At 42.5% G+C, this 16,545-nt stretch overlaps 1 protein-coding gene across 1 annotated transcript; it reads right to left on the bottom strand.

Moving 5' to 3' along the window:
• Window positions 1-1,410: 1,410 nt before the first annotated feature.
• On the bottom strand, window positions 1,411-16,305 carry Dmrt3 (doublesex and mab-3 related transcription factor 3). The gene is made up of 4 exons (XM_013516294.1): window positions 16,233-16,305; window positions 15,968-16,089; window positions 15,440-15,557; window positions 1,411-3,092 (listed from the first exon to the last, which is right to left on the bottom strand). The coding sequence occupies exons 1-4, from the start codon at window positions 16,303-16,305 to the stop codon at window positions 2,128-2,130; spliced, it is 1,278 nt and encodes a 425-aa protein (XP_013371748.1). The 3' UTR covers window positions 1,411-2,127.
• Window positions 16,306-16,545: the final 240 nt, after the last annotated feature.

Below are 16,545 nucleotides of genomic sequence, written 5' to 3'. Positions count from 1 at the left end.
CCCATGAATTAACTGGCTTACAGATAATCCCATTTTTCCGGCTGCCATAAAAAGAAGTAGGTGCCAGTGATGATCTGCAGGTGAAGTTCAGGTGTAAGAACACCCAGCAGCCAAGCTGTGTCCAATCTGGGTCATTCATCCTAGAGAAGTCATATCTAGAAGCAGACTTCATAGTTTGAATCATGTGGCATTTTATCATTGCTGTCCGCTACATAAATGTGGATAAACTCTGGAGATGAAAATACCTTTCAAAATACATTTGTCTAGGTAGGCCCACATATTAGCATGTCACGGCCGCCATAAAATGTCCTGATGTGTGTCTTTAAATCAGGGGCAAATTCTCCTCTCATTTCTTTCTTACATAAACATTAAAGTCTGCATATAACCTCAACAACTGTATTTAAACATTCTTGGAATAGAAGTATGTCAATAAAAAGTTCTTACATTAGTACAACTAAGGTAAGGAATTTCCCCCCCTCAGAAATTTCCCATTCCAGAAATGCCCATGTAGACAAGCAGAAAGGTTGGTTTGTTTTGTATAAGACCCCTTTGTCCTGGCACCCATTCTGGGCTGGGAGCGTCTCACACTGAGTGCACTCAGAGCCCTTCAAGACCTGTTCTTACATTGGGAGCTCTCCGTACCCTTGTCCTGGAGGGGCTTTTATTCACTTGCTTATTTACTTTCCCTTCCATGTTCACACCGGTTGTCTGACCGAAGCAGTCACCATATCTTTCAAGCACTTTGGAGGAATGGAAGCAGCAAGTCAGAGAAGGGGTTGGTGTGGGCACCACTGAATATTACTGCTTGGAAATTCTCTCTAAAAAGAACCGAATGAAAAGATTGCCACACTTGGCACCCTCAAAGGACTTTGACAAGAAAGGGGGAAAGACCTCAACTTTCTACCTGAAATGAGCGTGGCATCTTCTCTGGGTGAGAACGAGGAAATGCTCCTCTCTATTACACCGGATGCAAAGTTGCTGAAAGCAATAGGTTTGTATTGAGTACTTTCCACGTCGGGTTCTGTGCTAAGCATATGACTTCCTTCCTACACTCAACTATACACTGTAGCTTTTCATTTTTACTCTTTTTAGTGGGATTCTCCATTGTAATCTCCACCTCTCTTGGACTCATGGGTAACCTGAGCAATACTACAGATTACACCCTCTAATACCTGGGAGGCACTCTAAGTATCTATGGAAGAAACAAATGGATGAGTGAGGGAAACTAACTATTCTTGAACAATGTTCACTCTTCTGACTGCAGCCCTAAAACTGTGCCATTTGTATTTCTTAAGAAATGTCTCATTTAACTATTCTCTTTGTTCCTGACCCATGCAATAGTAAGTAGTTTCACATCAAGTTTCTATTTTTAAAGTCTCTTTTTATGAGCAGAAATGACATAAACCAAGATCATCTCCTTAGTTTATTTTTTCTAGAGTCCTTAGCATGCTACATTAACCTGACAAGCTTAATCTTGTGTTCATTTCACAATACATTTCATGCAGTTCACAGCTGTGAGTGGTTTTACATTGACATTACATGTGTTTCAATTCAGCCATGAGGAAAGAATAATTCTTAATGGAGTTTGTCTCTGAAAACTGTCCAAGCCTGAGCAGTTCACTCTATTCTGAAGTTCTGAAGTGCAGGCTCTCTTTAAAATGAAAGAAGGATTTTTTTTTTAAGCGTAAGAATATAATGTCCCTGTTTATAGTCCATTTGCCACCAAACCACTTCCTTTAGGTTTCCCATATCCTGAGGAATCCCCTTTTACAAAACTGCATTCAAGTATACTATTTATTTAACATTCCAGGTTGAGTTTAGGAGCAAGGCTGACCTCCAGCTTTACATCCCCAAATAAATCTCCCATGGACCAGCCTTCCCAAGACTATTCTTAGCATTAGACTCTCTTTTACAATAAACATTCAGCACTAAAGCCACAGAGCAGAGCTATTTGGCATTTTCCAGTGAAGTGCAAGAAATTAAATAAGTTATGTTTTATTGCTAATGTATAGAATATCAAGCACAGTCACAGAAGGAAAGGGATACACTAGATGTGGCCTCTCCTGGGGTACCCCAGGGTTCAAAAGCACAGAAGTGTCACCTGGTCACCTCCCATCCAGTTCCACTTTAAGAGGATGTGTTGAGTATTCTAGAGTCCGAAGAGTCAGACCTCTCGTCATAGTCATCCTCCGTGTAAATGGATTGCTTTGTCACAATTGGACACCCATCCTCAGGGATGGAGATCCGAGGGTCCTCCGTGGCTCGAGTAGGGAGGACAGGTGAGCTTCTGAAGACACTGGTGGAGTTACCGGGGAAGGGACTGACATACTGGGACCTCAGCTGGTACTGCTGCTGCAGGGTCATGGTGTTCCACAGGGTGACATCATTGGGCAAAAAGGGGCTGGACTGGTTTCTCGCCAAAGTATTCCTCAGCATCAGTGGATACCGGGGCGGCTGGGGGAAAGGGTGCTGCAGAGGCACAGCCAAGGGATTGGGGACAACATTAGTGGAGTCCGCAGAAAACCTCAGCGTGTCTGGGACTCGGAAGGCTGAGCCCACAGACCACTTGGACGAGGAGATGGGGTAGGAGCTCAAGGTGTGTTCGAAGATGTGCCCGTTGGAGGGCAGCACGAGGCTCTCAGCTTCTGCAGAAGTTCGCTCAGCTCCGCTCACGGAGGACCGGCTGGACAGAAGGACCTCCACGGCGCTCACCAGGTCCCCGCCGCAGCCCTTCAGGATGAGCTCGAGCACCGTGGGCTTCTGGTTGGGGAAGATTTTTTTTAACACTTCAAGGGGTGGTCTATTGGCTTTCAAGCTGAAGGGCAGAGAGACGGTTCCAGATGGGCCCTCGATCAGGAGGTGATTCTGCTCGGCGTGGTACTTGGGGCTCTCCGGACGGCTCTCAGGGTTGCCTCCATTTTTCTGGGCAACATACCCACCTTCATCCACAGACACTATTTCAGGACTTTCGGGAGTGAAGCAGCTCTTACTTTTGGCCACATCTGGGGAGCTCCTCTGGTCGGCATCTTTGTCGCTGAAGGCCTCTATATTGTCTGCTGAGCTGCCATCCCCAAGTCGTTCTTCAGTTAAATCTGAAAAGGAGAGAACAGCTGGGTTAATCTTTTCTTGGTGTGCATAAAGAGGAACAGATGCGCTCAGAAGAAAACTGTACACAAGCTTCTTGGGAGAGGAACTGCATCTCAGTGGGTTATCACATACTGCGGGCCTGAAAAACAGAAATCCCAACTACGTCCTTGGCAAATGGCAAAAAATAAATAAATAAATAAAATCCTTGTAAATTAAGATCTTAGAAATCTGAGTGGTTTCTCAGAATGCTACAAGTAAGGATGTTTGCCTTAAGCACAGAAAGGCTACAACTGTATAGCCACAGAAGACCTGGCTTTGACAGCAGTAACAATCACCCCACAGCACCAACACAGGGCACCTCTGCAAGGCTCCCCAGAAAAAATACAGCCCAAGGAAAAATGGGGAGATGAGCTCTGGCTTGTCTATCAGCTTCTCTTCTGTCGATCTTGCAGATCAACAACATCATCAGCTCGTGCGCAACGCACATACCCACAGGAAATTTTAGTACTCGAAATGTGCTTTTCCCATGGGCTAATTTTGTGTTAAGTATGTCTCGTGAACCAGACTATGTTTCATCAGGTTGCTATGGACAATAACTAATTAATGTAATCGCCACAGTGAAAGCCAGTTGAAATCTTTCATAAAAAGTCACTCGGGGCCTGCAAAACTCAGTTGCCTGTGACTGGCACTAGAGGGCAAGCAGAATCAGCTGTGAGCTGTGGACGGCAGGACAGGGTGCTGCTGAGGGGAAAGGGGATGGGTGCAAGGGTTTGTAAAACCACCCAGAAAGTACTGCCTGTCAAGATGAGGCATCCGCAGCCGAGGGCCGAGAATGGCAAGACACAGACATGCTTACATGAACTGTTGGTAAAGTTCATGGACAGGCCTTAAAGATTGCTTTCTGAATTACATTAAAAGAAGAAAAAGCTTCCCAAATAAAGCTGACACCAGCTATGAAACACACAGTTTTAAAATTTCACATGTTGACATAGAAGTACCACTGAAAAGACTGGTATTGCGATGCTGAGCAGGCAGGAAGGAGTGGGTGAGAGTGGTCTAGTTTAGGTAGTAAATTCTAACAGAGCTTTGTAATGGGACATGCTTTTTACTAGTAAGCTATATGCAAAAAGATTTTTATCCGTTTTTAAAAAAAGTATTAGTTATAACACCTCAATCCATGCATTCGTCATGACCCAGTCGCTCGCCAGGTTATAAACAATCGGTTTGCCTGTGTTCTCTACTGCCCTGCCTGAATAGTGCCATTGTCACCTTCTCTGTGGACACCTGATTATGTGCAGAGAGCCAGCCAGCACCATGTCATCAAAGCAAGGCTCGAAACCATCTCCTCGTGTGTGTTATTGTTTACTTTAACAGCCTTCAACAAAGGCGCATTTAGGACCATTCTTCTAATACGACAGATACCTTAGGTACAGCTGAAAAGTAAAACTTTTGTTCCTCACAATGCAATGCCTATGTGCCCAACACAAGGAAATATGTTACAGGATATTCTACAATTATATCACTGTAACTTTCCATCACATGTCTGACATAAATTGATACTTATCCCAAATTTGCACTTCAATCAATCTGCCTCTTTTTTCAATACAAAATATAAGGTTTCCACCATGAGGTTCATTTGCAGTTCACATATATAAAGCTATCTTTGCTTTTCATAACAACTTTGGGATAAAGGCCTATTTCTGTAAGAGAAACTCAACAAAGCCTCCCTTACAACTTCCTAGGACAGGAGACCCAGCTTTCACTCCCCACTTATTGTAGTATTTGAACTCATTTTTGATCCAAAAGACAAAAGCAACAACAAGAAACTTCTATCGGTTCACACTGAATCAGACAGACCTATTGAAATTTTCCTCACCTATGGCCCCACACCTACATCATGGCTGTTACTCGTATTATTACCAAATCGGAGATGAGCAGGCAGTGATAGTATGGTAACAAGAAAATGAAGGGGCTGGGGATTTAGCTCAGCGGCAAAAAGCACCTGCCTGGCAAGTGCAAGGTCGTGAGTTCGGTTCCCGGTACCGGAGAAAAACAAAAACAACAAAAAAAAAGATGTAAGGAAATGAAATAAGCATACAAATGGATGTTGGCCCCCACTAATAGAGTTTGGGAAAAACAGCTCAAATACTCTCTCCATGTAAATAAGTACATAACATAATGTTCCAAGTACTACATACCTCAAAACACTTTTTATATTTCTTTAGCTTACTTTGTCATTATCATCATTAAGTATTTCTATCCCTATAATATGCAAGACACTGACAGAAACAGAATAAACAGTGGAAAATATCCGGAAGTATGCTAGTACATGGAATGCATTATCTTTTTGGGAAAATAAGATGCATGTGCAAGGGTAAAAGCAAACACAGCCAGGTAGGATGTGCTAAGCATCAAATGTGACACACACTGTACACCAATATTCTAGCAGCATTATTCACAATTGCCAAAATGTGGAAGCAACCCAAGTGTCCATAAACATATGAATGAATAAATAAAATGTGGCATATACATACAATGGAATGTCATTCGGCCTCAAAAAGGAATGAAATTTTGATACATGTGACAATGTGGATAAGCTTTGAAAATGTTAGCTGTAAGTTGGGCACAAAAAGACAAACAGTATGATTCCACTTATATAGCTTCAAGAATGGATGAATTCATAGAGACAGAAAGAATGGTCGTTAGGGGGAGATGGCGTGTTACCGTTTAATAAACACCGAGTTTCAGCTTAAGATGATGAATAATTATGGGGATGGATAGTGCGTCGGTTGTATGACACTGCAAAGGTACTTACTGCTCAATTCTCGGTGCTAAAATGGTGAGTTTTTAATCTACAATCCAAAAATAACATGACAGTGTCACACAAATGTAGGAGTCAATAAGATTTTTTTAAGCAAGAGAAATGATTGATGCTTCAGCATCAATCGGCACAGCTAGAAATCTCAAAACTCAACTATTATCAAAATAAATATATGAACCTAAAGATAGCTTTGTGGGTGACCTCTCCTTCTCAGCCTCCACAAACAAACAAGTAAGTATGTAAATAAATATAGCTTTATGTTATAGAAAGGTAAATTTTCAAACACTAGAAACATTTTGCGAAATATATTGAGGTCTATCTACCAAGTTCACAATTCCCAGGCTGTCGGAGTTTCAAAATGGAGGCAAGCAGGACTGGCCTCTGATCTTGTACCACAGCCTTCAGAAGAAAGTGGCCCACAGAGAGGTTTGTGAGGAGAATCAGGGAATGATGTTCTGACTAATCTATTCACATGATAAGGACCTATTTTTCTCAAGGTGGCAACAGAAATACTGCCCCAATGGACGATACAGGATGACAGGATTGTAGGTCAGAATACAAAGCTCCATTTTTGTACCCATTTTCCTAAGTTCTGAAGAACAGACCTCAGTGGGCTCTTACGTGGCTGCCAGCTTGTTCAGCAACTGTGAGCACCCAGAGACAAATGCCCTTTTCCCACTTGTTGCGCTACCGTCTTCCCCTGCTACTGGGACATGGCAGGGTCCCACAGACTTCTGCTTATTTCTTCAGAGTGCTGAGGGATTGTGCTGAGGTATCTGCACTTTCCATGTTTTTTTGGACTGTTGGCCTCACAATCTAGGTGCTCAGGATATGGCTCAAAAGTGAGAAAAGCTAACAGAACGCCAGGAATCGCGAATTCAAGGCATTCCAACCAACTGAGCTCAGCACTCTGTTTATGCAGTCTTCAAAGGGAAGAGAGAAGACGATGAAAGAAGCAAGGGGCAGGGTTCGCGCACCTGCGCAGCGCACAAAGTCCTGCTCGGAGGTGCAGAGTGAGCAGAAGCCCCATCAACATCCAAGGCTGCTGGGGTTCAAAATGCGGCAAAGGAAGCCTGGCCTCTGAAGGGGCACCAGGGCTAACTCCTCAACAGCAGTAACTTCGGAAGGACACAATGTACAGTCCCTGCAATTCTGTGGCACTGCGGTAGTCAGCCTGGGTTGTATTATTGTACCTAAGCCAGCTGTACTGTAAGTTATTCTGTTATAAATACAGACTTTCACAAATAATTATAGAGGGTGAGTTTTGAGCTCAGTGATAAAAGTGTAATTTAATAACAGGTGTTTCTTTACATCTCCAGGTTTCTTCCTAAATGAACTTTACAAATCATTCAAGGTTTAAAACACAAAGGCCTTTCTGGATATAGAAATGTGAGACTGCCAACTAACAATACGAAACAGGAAACACTCCTGGAACACTTTACCCTCTTTCTTCTTGAAACTGAGACCCTCATTCCTAGAACGTAAGGAGTAATAGTATATTTCAACTGATAATTTTTAAGTCTACTATATGAGCACATGAAGTCAAAACTAAGAAATCACTCTTTTCTGATATTACAAACCAGTGGTTGAAAGTGATCGAGTGTGCTATTTCTAATGCAAAACATCTAAATATGTTTTAAATCTTACTCCATGCTCCAATTTCATGTTTCATGATACAGAGAAACTTATGGCCGTCACTGAAATAAACTTTTCAGTAGTGTAAAGGTTTTAAAAGAGGCAGATATTCAATTAAAAAGGAAATTTTTTATATAAATAACAATGCTACCAACTTCAAATGATATACCATAAGAAAATTCCAAGACTGCTTTTTGTTTTTGTTTTCACTGTAAAACTTTTTAACTAAGGAGAGAAGCTGGGTGTGGTGGTGCACGCTTGTAATCCCAGCACTCGGGAGGCTGAGGCAGGAGGATCCTTCCAAGTTTGAGACCAGTTTGGGCTCTAAAGTGAGCTCAAGGCCAGCCTGAACTGCATGGCAAGACCCTGTCTCAAAAAGACATTAAAAAAAAAAAACTAAGGAGAGAAAATTAACACTCACAAACAAGTGACTGCCTACCCATATTTATAACACCAAGATTAAAATTAACACTCACAAACAAGTGACTGCCTACCCATATTTATAACTTTCTTTAGATTTTTTTAATATAAAAATGCAGTTCAGTAAAAAAAAAGAAAAAACTATGTACTCATCTCAAACATTTTGAGGAAGTCTATCACATATGTGAAACAAACAGTTTGCTCAAAACATAGAAATGATAAATCTTTCTGCCTTAGATGATGCTGTGGGTTTTATACATTGTATCCAATTATATCTACAAAATAAAACATATCTGATATGCAGAATGAAAATACAAAATCCTGAAATACCGAGGAATTTCCTAATGCAAGTATCACTGCATTTGCTTCCCCCTTTTGAAATCATGTCATGCATTCTGAAACACTAGTTTTCAAAGCATACCAATTTTATAGCAACGGCAAGGGCAACTGAAGCAGGATAGGCTATCCTAGAGAGACCATGCTCTGTCAGAATCCCAGTGAGGTTTTACACTTTCTGCAATTATCTCTGGCTCACAGTAAAAGTGGTGAATGGTAAAGAGACGGAATGATTAGAAATACAAAGTTTACCAGGAAGTGAATCTTGGTGTTTAGACCTTTTCTTCCTGGGAGAGAAAACCTTGTGAAATTTACTAGTTATGCTTTGCTTTCTAGAAGTCATTATAGCATCCAAAAAGTGAAGTACCTAGGAATCAATCTAATGAAGGATATAAAAGACTTCTACATTGAAAACTACAGTACTCTGAAAAGGGAGACTGAACAGGTTATCAGAAAATGGAAAGACATCCCTTGCTCTTGGGTAGGAAGAACCAATATAGTGAAAATGGCCATACTTCCAAAACTGCTATACTGATTTAATACAATTCCAACCAAAATTCCAATAGCATATCTCACAGAATTAGAGAAAACAATCCTAAAATTCACTTGGAACCAGAAGAAACCTAGAATAGCAAAGGCAATTCTGGGCAACAAAGGCAAGGCAGAGGGCATCACAATTCCTGACTTAAAATTATACTATAAAGCTACTGTGATAAAAACAGTGTGGTACCAGCAAAAAAGAAAAAAGCAGACCCAAAGATGAGTGGAACAGATTAGAAGATGCAGAAACAACTCAGACATACTCAGCCACCTTATCTTTGACAAAGGTGCCAAACACATTCCCTGGAAGAAAGCTAGTCTCTTTAATAAATGGTGCTGTAAAAACTGGCTCTGCACATGCCAAAGATTAAAGCTGGACCCAAATATTTCACCATCCATTTTAAACTAGATTTGAAATGGATCAAAGATCTAAATATTAAAACAAGGCCAGCATGATGGCACATGCCTGTAATCCCAGCACTAGGGAGGCTGAGGCAGGAGGATCGTTATGAGTTCAAGGTCAGCCTGGACTACAAAGTGAGCTTAAGGCACCCTGACTGTCACACCCTGTTTCAAAAAGACAAAAATAAATACATACATAAATAAATATTAAAACAGAAACATTAAATCTGCTGAAAGAATAGGTAAAACTTTTGAAGACACTGGTGTAGGCAAAGGCGTTATGAATAAAACCCCTATCACACAGGAACATGACAAGGAATCAACAACTGAGATCTCATTAAAAAGCTTTTGCACAGCAAGAGAAGCCAGCAACACAGTGAAGGGAAAACCCACAATGTGGGAAAAAATGTTTGCCAGCTGTTCCTCAGACAAAGGATTACTATTGAGAACATGTAAGAAACTCAAAAATATCAAACCTCCCAATCCAAAAATGGGCATCTGAGATGAATACACACTTCTCAGACGAAGAACTACAAATAGAAAATAAATATATGAAAAAATGTTCACTATCACTGGTCATTTGAGGGACGCAAATTAAAACAACACTGAGATTCCATCTCACCCCAGAAACAATGGCTATTATCAAGAAATCAACCAATAACAAATGCTGGAGGGGCTGTGGGGGAAAGGGAACTCTTCTCCACTGCTGGCGGGAGTGTAGCTGGTGCAACCACTGTGTAAATCAGTGTGTAGATCCCTCAAAAAACTAGAACTGGAGGTCACATTTGACCCAGCTATTCTCCTTCTGACTATCTTCCCAGAAGAATTAAAAACACTGTATTCCAGCAAGATGTGTGTACCCACATTTATAGCAGCACAATTTGTAATGCCTAGATCTTGGAAACAGCCCATATGCCCATCAACCAAGGGATGGATAAAAAAGATGTGTCTTTTTATACAGTGGAGTACTACTCAGCCATAAAGAAGGATAGACTGAAGACTTTTATAGGTAAATGGATGCAACTCGAGACCACACTCATAAGTGAAATAAACCAGATGCACATGTGTAAACACTGTATTGTTTTTACACATAACATGTGTAAACACTAGTGTGAGATGCTGAAAGAGTAAATAAGATCCAAAACGTACAGTAGATATTGTAAAATGGGAAGAAACTTCAAAAGGAAAGAGGAACACATGGGGGGAATGGAGAAAAAAAGGAAGGGAAAAGCAAAAGTATATATATGCATATACGTGTATATGTGCATTCAAGATAGTTATGCTACTACTTTCTCTTAGTTCACTGAAAAGAAAGCTTTGTGCTAATATCGTTTGGACAATTAAAAGCTTATATCTTGTACTGAATAACTTAATTTAAAGGTAACAATGCGCAATGTATTAACTATCCTTACCTCCTTTTATCTTGTTTTGAAATGTTTTTCTCTTTACAATAAACAAAAAACAAAAAACAAAAATCACTAACAATGCTGGTCTGATAATGTATGAAGGGATCACTGGGGGCCTTGAGCCCAGTGTTTTTGGAGGACGTTGGTACAGAAAGGGCTAGGCTTCACAAAGTATAGTTATAACTCTGTAGACTTTATACATCTCACAAAAAGGTAGTTTTGATCTCTTTCTTGACTCAGAAGGAGCACTTAGCAGAAGTAGAGAAATTATCTATGAACCTACCTGTTTATTTGGTATTTATAAAAACACATCTAGCTACTCACCACCTATGTTAACAAATACTCTTAAATCCCTGTGTGCTCAGTAGTGTAAAGACTCTATGCACATGATCAAAGCACTTCCTCTTGGCCAGTGAGAGGCTTATGGTTACTAACTACTCTCTTGCAAGATTCTGAGTCATCTGCTCAGTTGGTCATACTTTACAGTGAAACACAACAAGGGACTCAAAGGTCAGCAGCTAAGCAGGCAACAGTGTCTCTGGAGAGGGAGTACTCTTATGAACATTCACACAAAAAGACGAAGGGTGCCACAGATACACACACTGAACTAAAACGGGTAAGAAGAGTGGCAAAAAGCAGAACACCGGTCTCAGTCTTGTAAATTTATGTCTACCTAATGACTGTAATGAAGAGATTGTAGACTGTAAACAACTACTGTTCAGCGTTGTTTGTCATAATATATTACTGTTCTTTGGTAGTTAACTGTGCTTTTTAAAAAGAGCTGCTTACCTATATAATAAAATGGAAATAAACTACCTATTCATGTGGGTCCTTTCTGAGAAGGCAAAGGGGTGACTGCCTCAGTGGTAGGACACTTGGGTCAGAACACGATACAATCACAATGTAGTGGACCTGTGAGGACCAGAGGCCACTACGCATCAGAGCCACAAGGGAACGGACAAGGGACTCTGAGGACCTAGTGGCCAATGGCTAAGGAGATGGCAACAGGTTAAAAGGTGAAAGAAACGAGGAAAGCAGTGCAGGAAAGGGGAGGCAGGCAGGCGAATGGCTTTCCACCGGGCTCGGTCTTCCTCCCTGTCAGGAAGAAGCGCAACATTTCCAGAAAGGGCTGCAAGTCCTCCGGGGACTCTGATTTATGAAGATTTACTCTCCTTCCCTCTGTAAAGCTGTTAGCAGAAAGTGCTGACTGGCTGCAGCAAAGAATTTCTCATCAATGCTCTTTGATTGTATTTTGCAAACAAAATGCCTGTTGCTTGGTAACATTTCACTTGAGCCTGACCTTCTCTGAAAGTTATTGCTATCAGATTCGATTTACACTGTCCTCCTATGATTACTGTAATCTTTTAAACCCGGGAGTTCATCCATCAGGGGAAAGAAAAGTTGGTTGTGTAAGTGGAGAGCATGGCTGTCCACCAGATTTACAATCGGATGGGGTGTGCGGAGGGTGATTCTCCTCCGAGGGCAGTGGGCTCTGGTTTCTAGATGTGCAACGCTCTGTTTTTTCTGCCACCCATCGCTCTCAGCTCCATAAGATGGACACCAGCCTCCCCCGTGCCCCTCCTGTAGGAGCTGGCCGTGCAGAAAGACCAGTGGCCCGGTACCCAGAGTGGCCAGAAAAAACAATGGGATGCCAGCTAAATTTGAACTTCACATAAATAATAGATTTTTACTGCGTGCTGCATGCAATATTCGTCATCCTATGTTTTGTCTGTTTGCAGGATCTTTGCTAAGTTAGGCAATTCACCTCCTCCGAGCTCCCAGCTCTGAAAGGACTGGGAGGGAATGCTTGAGAAGAAGCCGGAGAGGGCAGGGTGAGTTTTGAAAGTAGGAGTCACTCCTGGGTGACAAAAGCCCACAGGCCAGGAGGCAGCGCTGGCACCGGGGCAGCCTGGGGCAGAGCAGGACACAACACAGCCTCAGGTCGGGCTCCAGCCCCACTGGCTTCTCGCCCCTTGCCTTTCTCCAACTCTAGCACTCACCGTAGAGGGAGAGGAGAGCTGGCTGTTTGCCCCATCCTATCCTACCCCACCCCACCACCCAGCAGAGCAGCAGTCGCCCACCTGCTTCTAAAGCAAGGCCAGGGCCCCTACTCCCACGCCAGCCCCAGTTATGCCTTGAAAGAGACGGTAGTATCACCCGTTTATTTCCTTTTTATCTGGTGGGTTTTTGTTTTTTAAGCCCTCGCTTCAAATTAAGCAGTCTTAACACCAAAGTTAGTTTTTCCGTTCATAGGTACATTTCACAGACACCTTTATGTCTTTCCTGCTGCTTCCTTCCTCCTGGCCTGTAGTCACAGAGCGCTTTCCTTCCCGGCCTGGATAAGTACTCCTGTAATATTTCTTATACTTGAAAGCACTTCTCTTTCAAAAAATAAATAAAGTAAAATGAAAAGCAAAGAAGAAAACTGGGAAAACCCAATCAAGCTGGAGCTGTAAATCGCAGAGCAAGCATAATGATTCTGGGAGGTAAGAGGCCAGAGGTTAAATAAAATAAAGGCAGATTTTCAAAACCTCCTAACTGCTTTCCCTCTAGCTACCTTGTTGCTCCTTTCAGAAGAAATAAACCCGAAGGGAGATCTGATCTTCCTATTTAATCCTGCTCTTTTATTTCTAAGCAAATACATTTTCAATTTCATTTTCCTTCAAAAACCCTTAAAAGAATTTGAGCACATATTTATTTTGATTGCAAATGTGGAAGAACTGTAGATCTGAGAAGAATCGACAGCCACTGATCTATTCTCTCCAGGGACCTGGCAGCCAGCAGTCTCCCAGGCAAAAGCTGGGGCAGGGAAGAGAGCACAGTGCGGGAACGTAACTGCACTTTCTCACCTTGGCCGTGACCCTTAGTCTCCCTCAACTCTGGAGCCCACAGTTCTGAAAGGCTGGCTTGGTGGCTGAGACTGCTGATTCAGACACACTAACCGCTGAAAGATATCCTGCTTGCTGTAATAGTTTCTGGGGGGAGGGGTGTGAGAGGATGTAAAAGGGAATTTAGAATAAATGAATCCCATAGTATGAATTAAGAAGCTTAAACCAGAATTTGTTTTCAATCAAATCTAATTAATTTTAGGTTAGTCATAGATGGTAATCAAATAGTAGAAGAAATCTATACCCAAAAAGAATACAGTCACCACAGGATGGGGAAATTCTCCCAAAAAGCCACGATACATATTACACCGTTAGACAAAAATCATCCCCTTTCCTGTAAAGGATCTGAAGCAGAATTTGGAAAAGATTTCTTTTTCTGTCAAAACTTTGTTGTGGTATTAATGTGTTGCTCCCTGAACCTGGTGGTATTTCTCCAAGGGGGTGAGCAAAGGTACTCTTCCCAAAGGCATATGCTTTCTTCAAAGATTTCTGCAGAAGAAAATGACTCCATGTGCTGTACACTTGCATTTGTATCCAAGAAAAACTATCTCCCCACAGCTAGGTACTAAAGAGGCCCTTGGGCCTGCAAAAAGACAACCACATTTTAAAATCAAAGTTCATAAAGAAGTAGATCTACATGACTTGCCCGGAAATGTTTAGAGCTTCCGGATAGCCTGAGTGTTGATTATACATGTAGACCTACCATCCAAATAGAGCTCAGCTTACCCTTTATATGGAGTGAGCTACTTCTCCAAGAATATCAGGTATGCTTCTAAACATGCATGGTATGTTACAAATACATTATAAAAACGGTGCCAAAAAAGGTCTAACACACACCAAATCTTAACCAAAGGTTTTCTCTAATTTAAACTCCAAGTGGACTTTCTCTTTACACATGCTACATAGGTTTACTTGCATGCTCACATTCCTAGTGGAAAATAAAACTTGTTCTTTTCTAGCCCCTAGCTTCATCTGATTGGTGAATGCCTTTTTTTAAAGCATGGAATTATATGACCAAATCAACTGAAAGATGAAAATGAAAGTTGTGCAAATGAATGTGTAAGGTGCATGTCTGGAAACTGACCTCTTGGTCCCTGACAGCTCAGTCCCCTAAAATCATCACTCTGACCTCTGCCTGCAAATCACTTGTGTTCAATTTTGAGAACTAATGTGATCTCTGAATACTTGGGGAGAGGAAGAAAGCGCCAGATCGGATTTGTCCAGTTGAAATCCTCTGCCCTTTTTTCATTCCCCCAAAGCTTGTGTCCCACGGCTCCTGCTGCCTTCCTGCCCTCCTCACTCCTGCTCCTTCCAGAGCATTTGTGGGTTTTGTGACTTTTTATAAACCACTGATTTTGCTTATGTCAAAAATCAGAAGAACACAAGAGGGAAAGGAATTGCCTCTTGAACAAGAAGTACAAAACACAGGGAATGCCTTATCGCAGTGAAGCTGATGGGACAGGTGACCAGTGAGAAATGCTATCCCTATTACTAACTCAGACTCCTGCTCCAGTCCTGGGGGGAACAGAGTCAAGAAACTGGAAATAGAAAAATTAAGATATTATCATGGAATCACTTCTACAGCTGATCTCCTAGTTATCTGTTCTTATCTAAAGGGAATGTGACAAAATAAAAAACCCACAATGAAACAAAACAAAAACCTCACTTCTGACCCTCTCTAGTTACTCTAAGCAAATCCATAAACGTGCGACTCTTAGAGACAAAAGAGAGACAACTGTGGAGCATGCCGCAAAAAAATGCTTCTATGTTCACTTGGATTAAATATTCACAGAACCTATGTTCAGCAAACTCTGTCCTTAAAACACTCAGTCTGACCTCACACAAGATGTTCTCAGCGCTTCAGACCGGAGTAATGGGATAACAGAACTGACCTCTCAGCTCACCATAAATCCCATAAGCGCAGGAAACCCCCAGCTCCACACAGCAGTCCAGTGGTTCTGAAAGCCTCTCTGCCGAAGCCAGGGCACTGTTTTTGAGGTTAAGGAGGTGTAGGCTGCTGCTCTACCCTCAGTTCTACTCAAAATAAGGCACTGGGCCTTCCACTCCCAATTCCAGCACGCCCCTTTACCTAAGAAGATGGGCTTTTTTTTCTCCCTTTGTACATTTGCCCCAGTGAAAGGGAGACACCAAACCTATGTTCACCTAATTCCAGGAGCCTTGGCTGGCTGGACAGCATCAGGACAGAAGCTCGAGGTTTCCCAGGAGGATACAGAGTAAGAGACCGGCAATGCCAAGAAGGAAGCCAGAAGGAGAGAAAGAATGGAAGGGGTGGGGATAGGGTTAGAGTTAGGGCTCCTGGAACAGATCTATTTTCCCTAAAACTGCGGAAGACGTGAAAGGAACAGAGGAACGAAAAGGCAAGAAAGCTGGGAGGAGGGGGCTTTAGCAGCCTGCGGCCCAAACCCACGTACAACCCTGGAAGGGGCTTTCAAGAAGTGGCTTTCCTCACTGCAAGGTCTAGTTTTTGTTTTGATCTCTTGCACCCACAACAGCTGAGCAGCCTGGGAAATGGTGTTAAAGGACCTCAGCAGTTCTGCAAAAACGAGTTGACGGCTACCCAGCGCAAAGGAGTCTTTCGGGACCTTTTTACGATCTTCCTAAATGAGGCTCTTTGACCAAACTGCAAGGGCCTGGACTGGGAACGCAGTTAAGGGGGTTGCGGGAGTTGGAGATAACGTGTCCTCTCTGCAGTTCCCCTGGGCCACGCGGAGGAGCGCGTCCCGCCCGCACTCAGCGAGCCCCTCCTCATCCCTGCCGCAACTTCCAGGCCTCTAAAACGCGCTGCCAGGGAAACCTTGGCCGATGGCGGTGACTATTCTCGCCTTCAAATTTAGTCTTGCCCCGGGCCTCTTTTGCCAAAGAATTTAACACGCTCCCTCTGGCCTAGGGAAGGCACCTGGCGTTCCCAACTCGGAGTCCCGCCTTTTGGCTCTCCTTTCTCGGGATCCAGGCTTAAGGCTGACTTCTCCCAGGAAACTTCCCAGAGGAG

This window comes from Chinchilla lanigera, unplaced genomic scaffold, assembly GCF_000276665.1.
Source record: "Chinchilla lanigera isolate Chin_1 unplaced genomic scaffold, ChiLan1.0 scaffold00033, whole genome shotgun sequence".
Lineage (NCBI taxonomy): Eukaryota > Metazoa > Chordata > Mammalia > Rodentia > Chinchillidae > Chinchilla > Chinchilla lanigera.
This window is presented reverse-complemented; position numbering and strand designations above follow the sequence as displayed.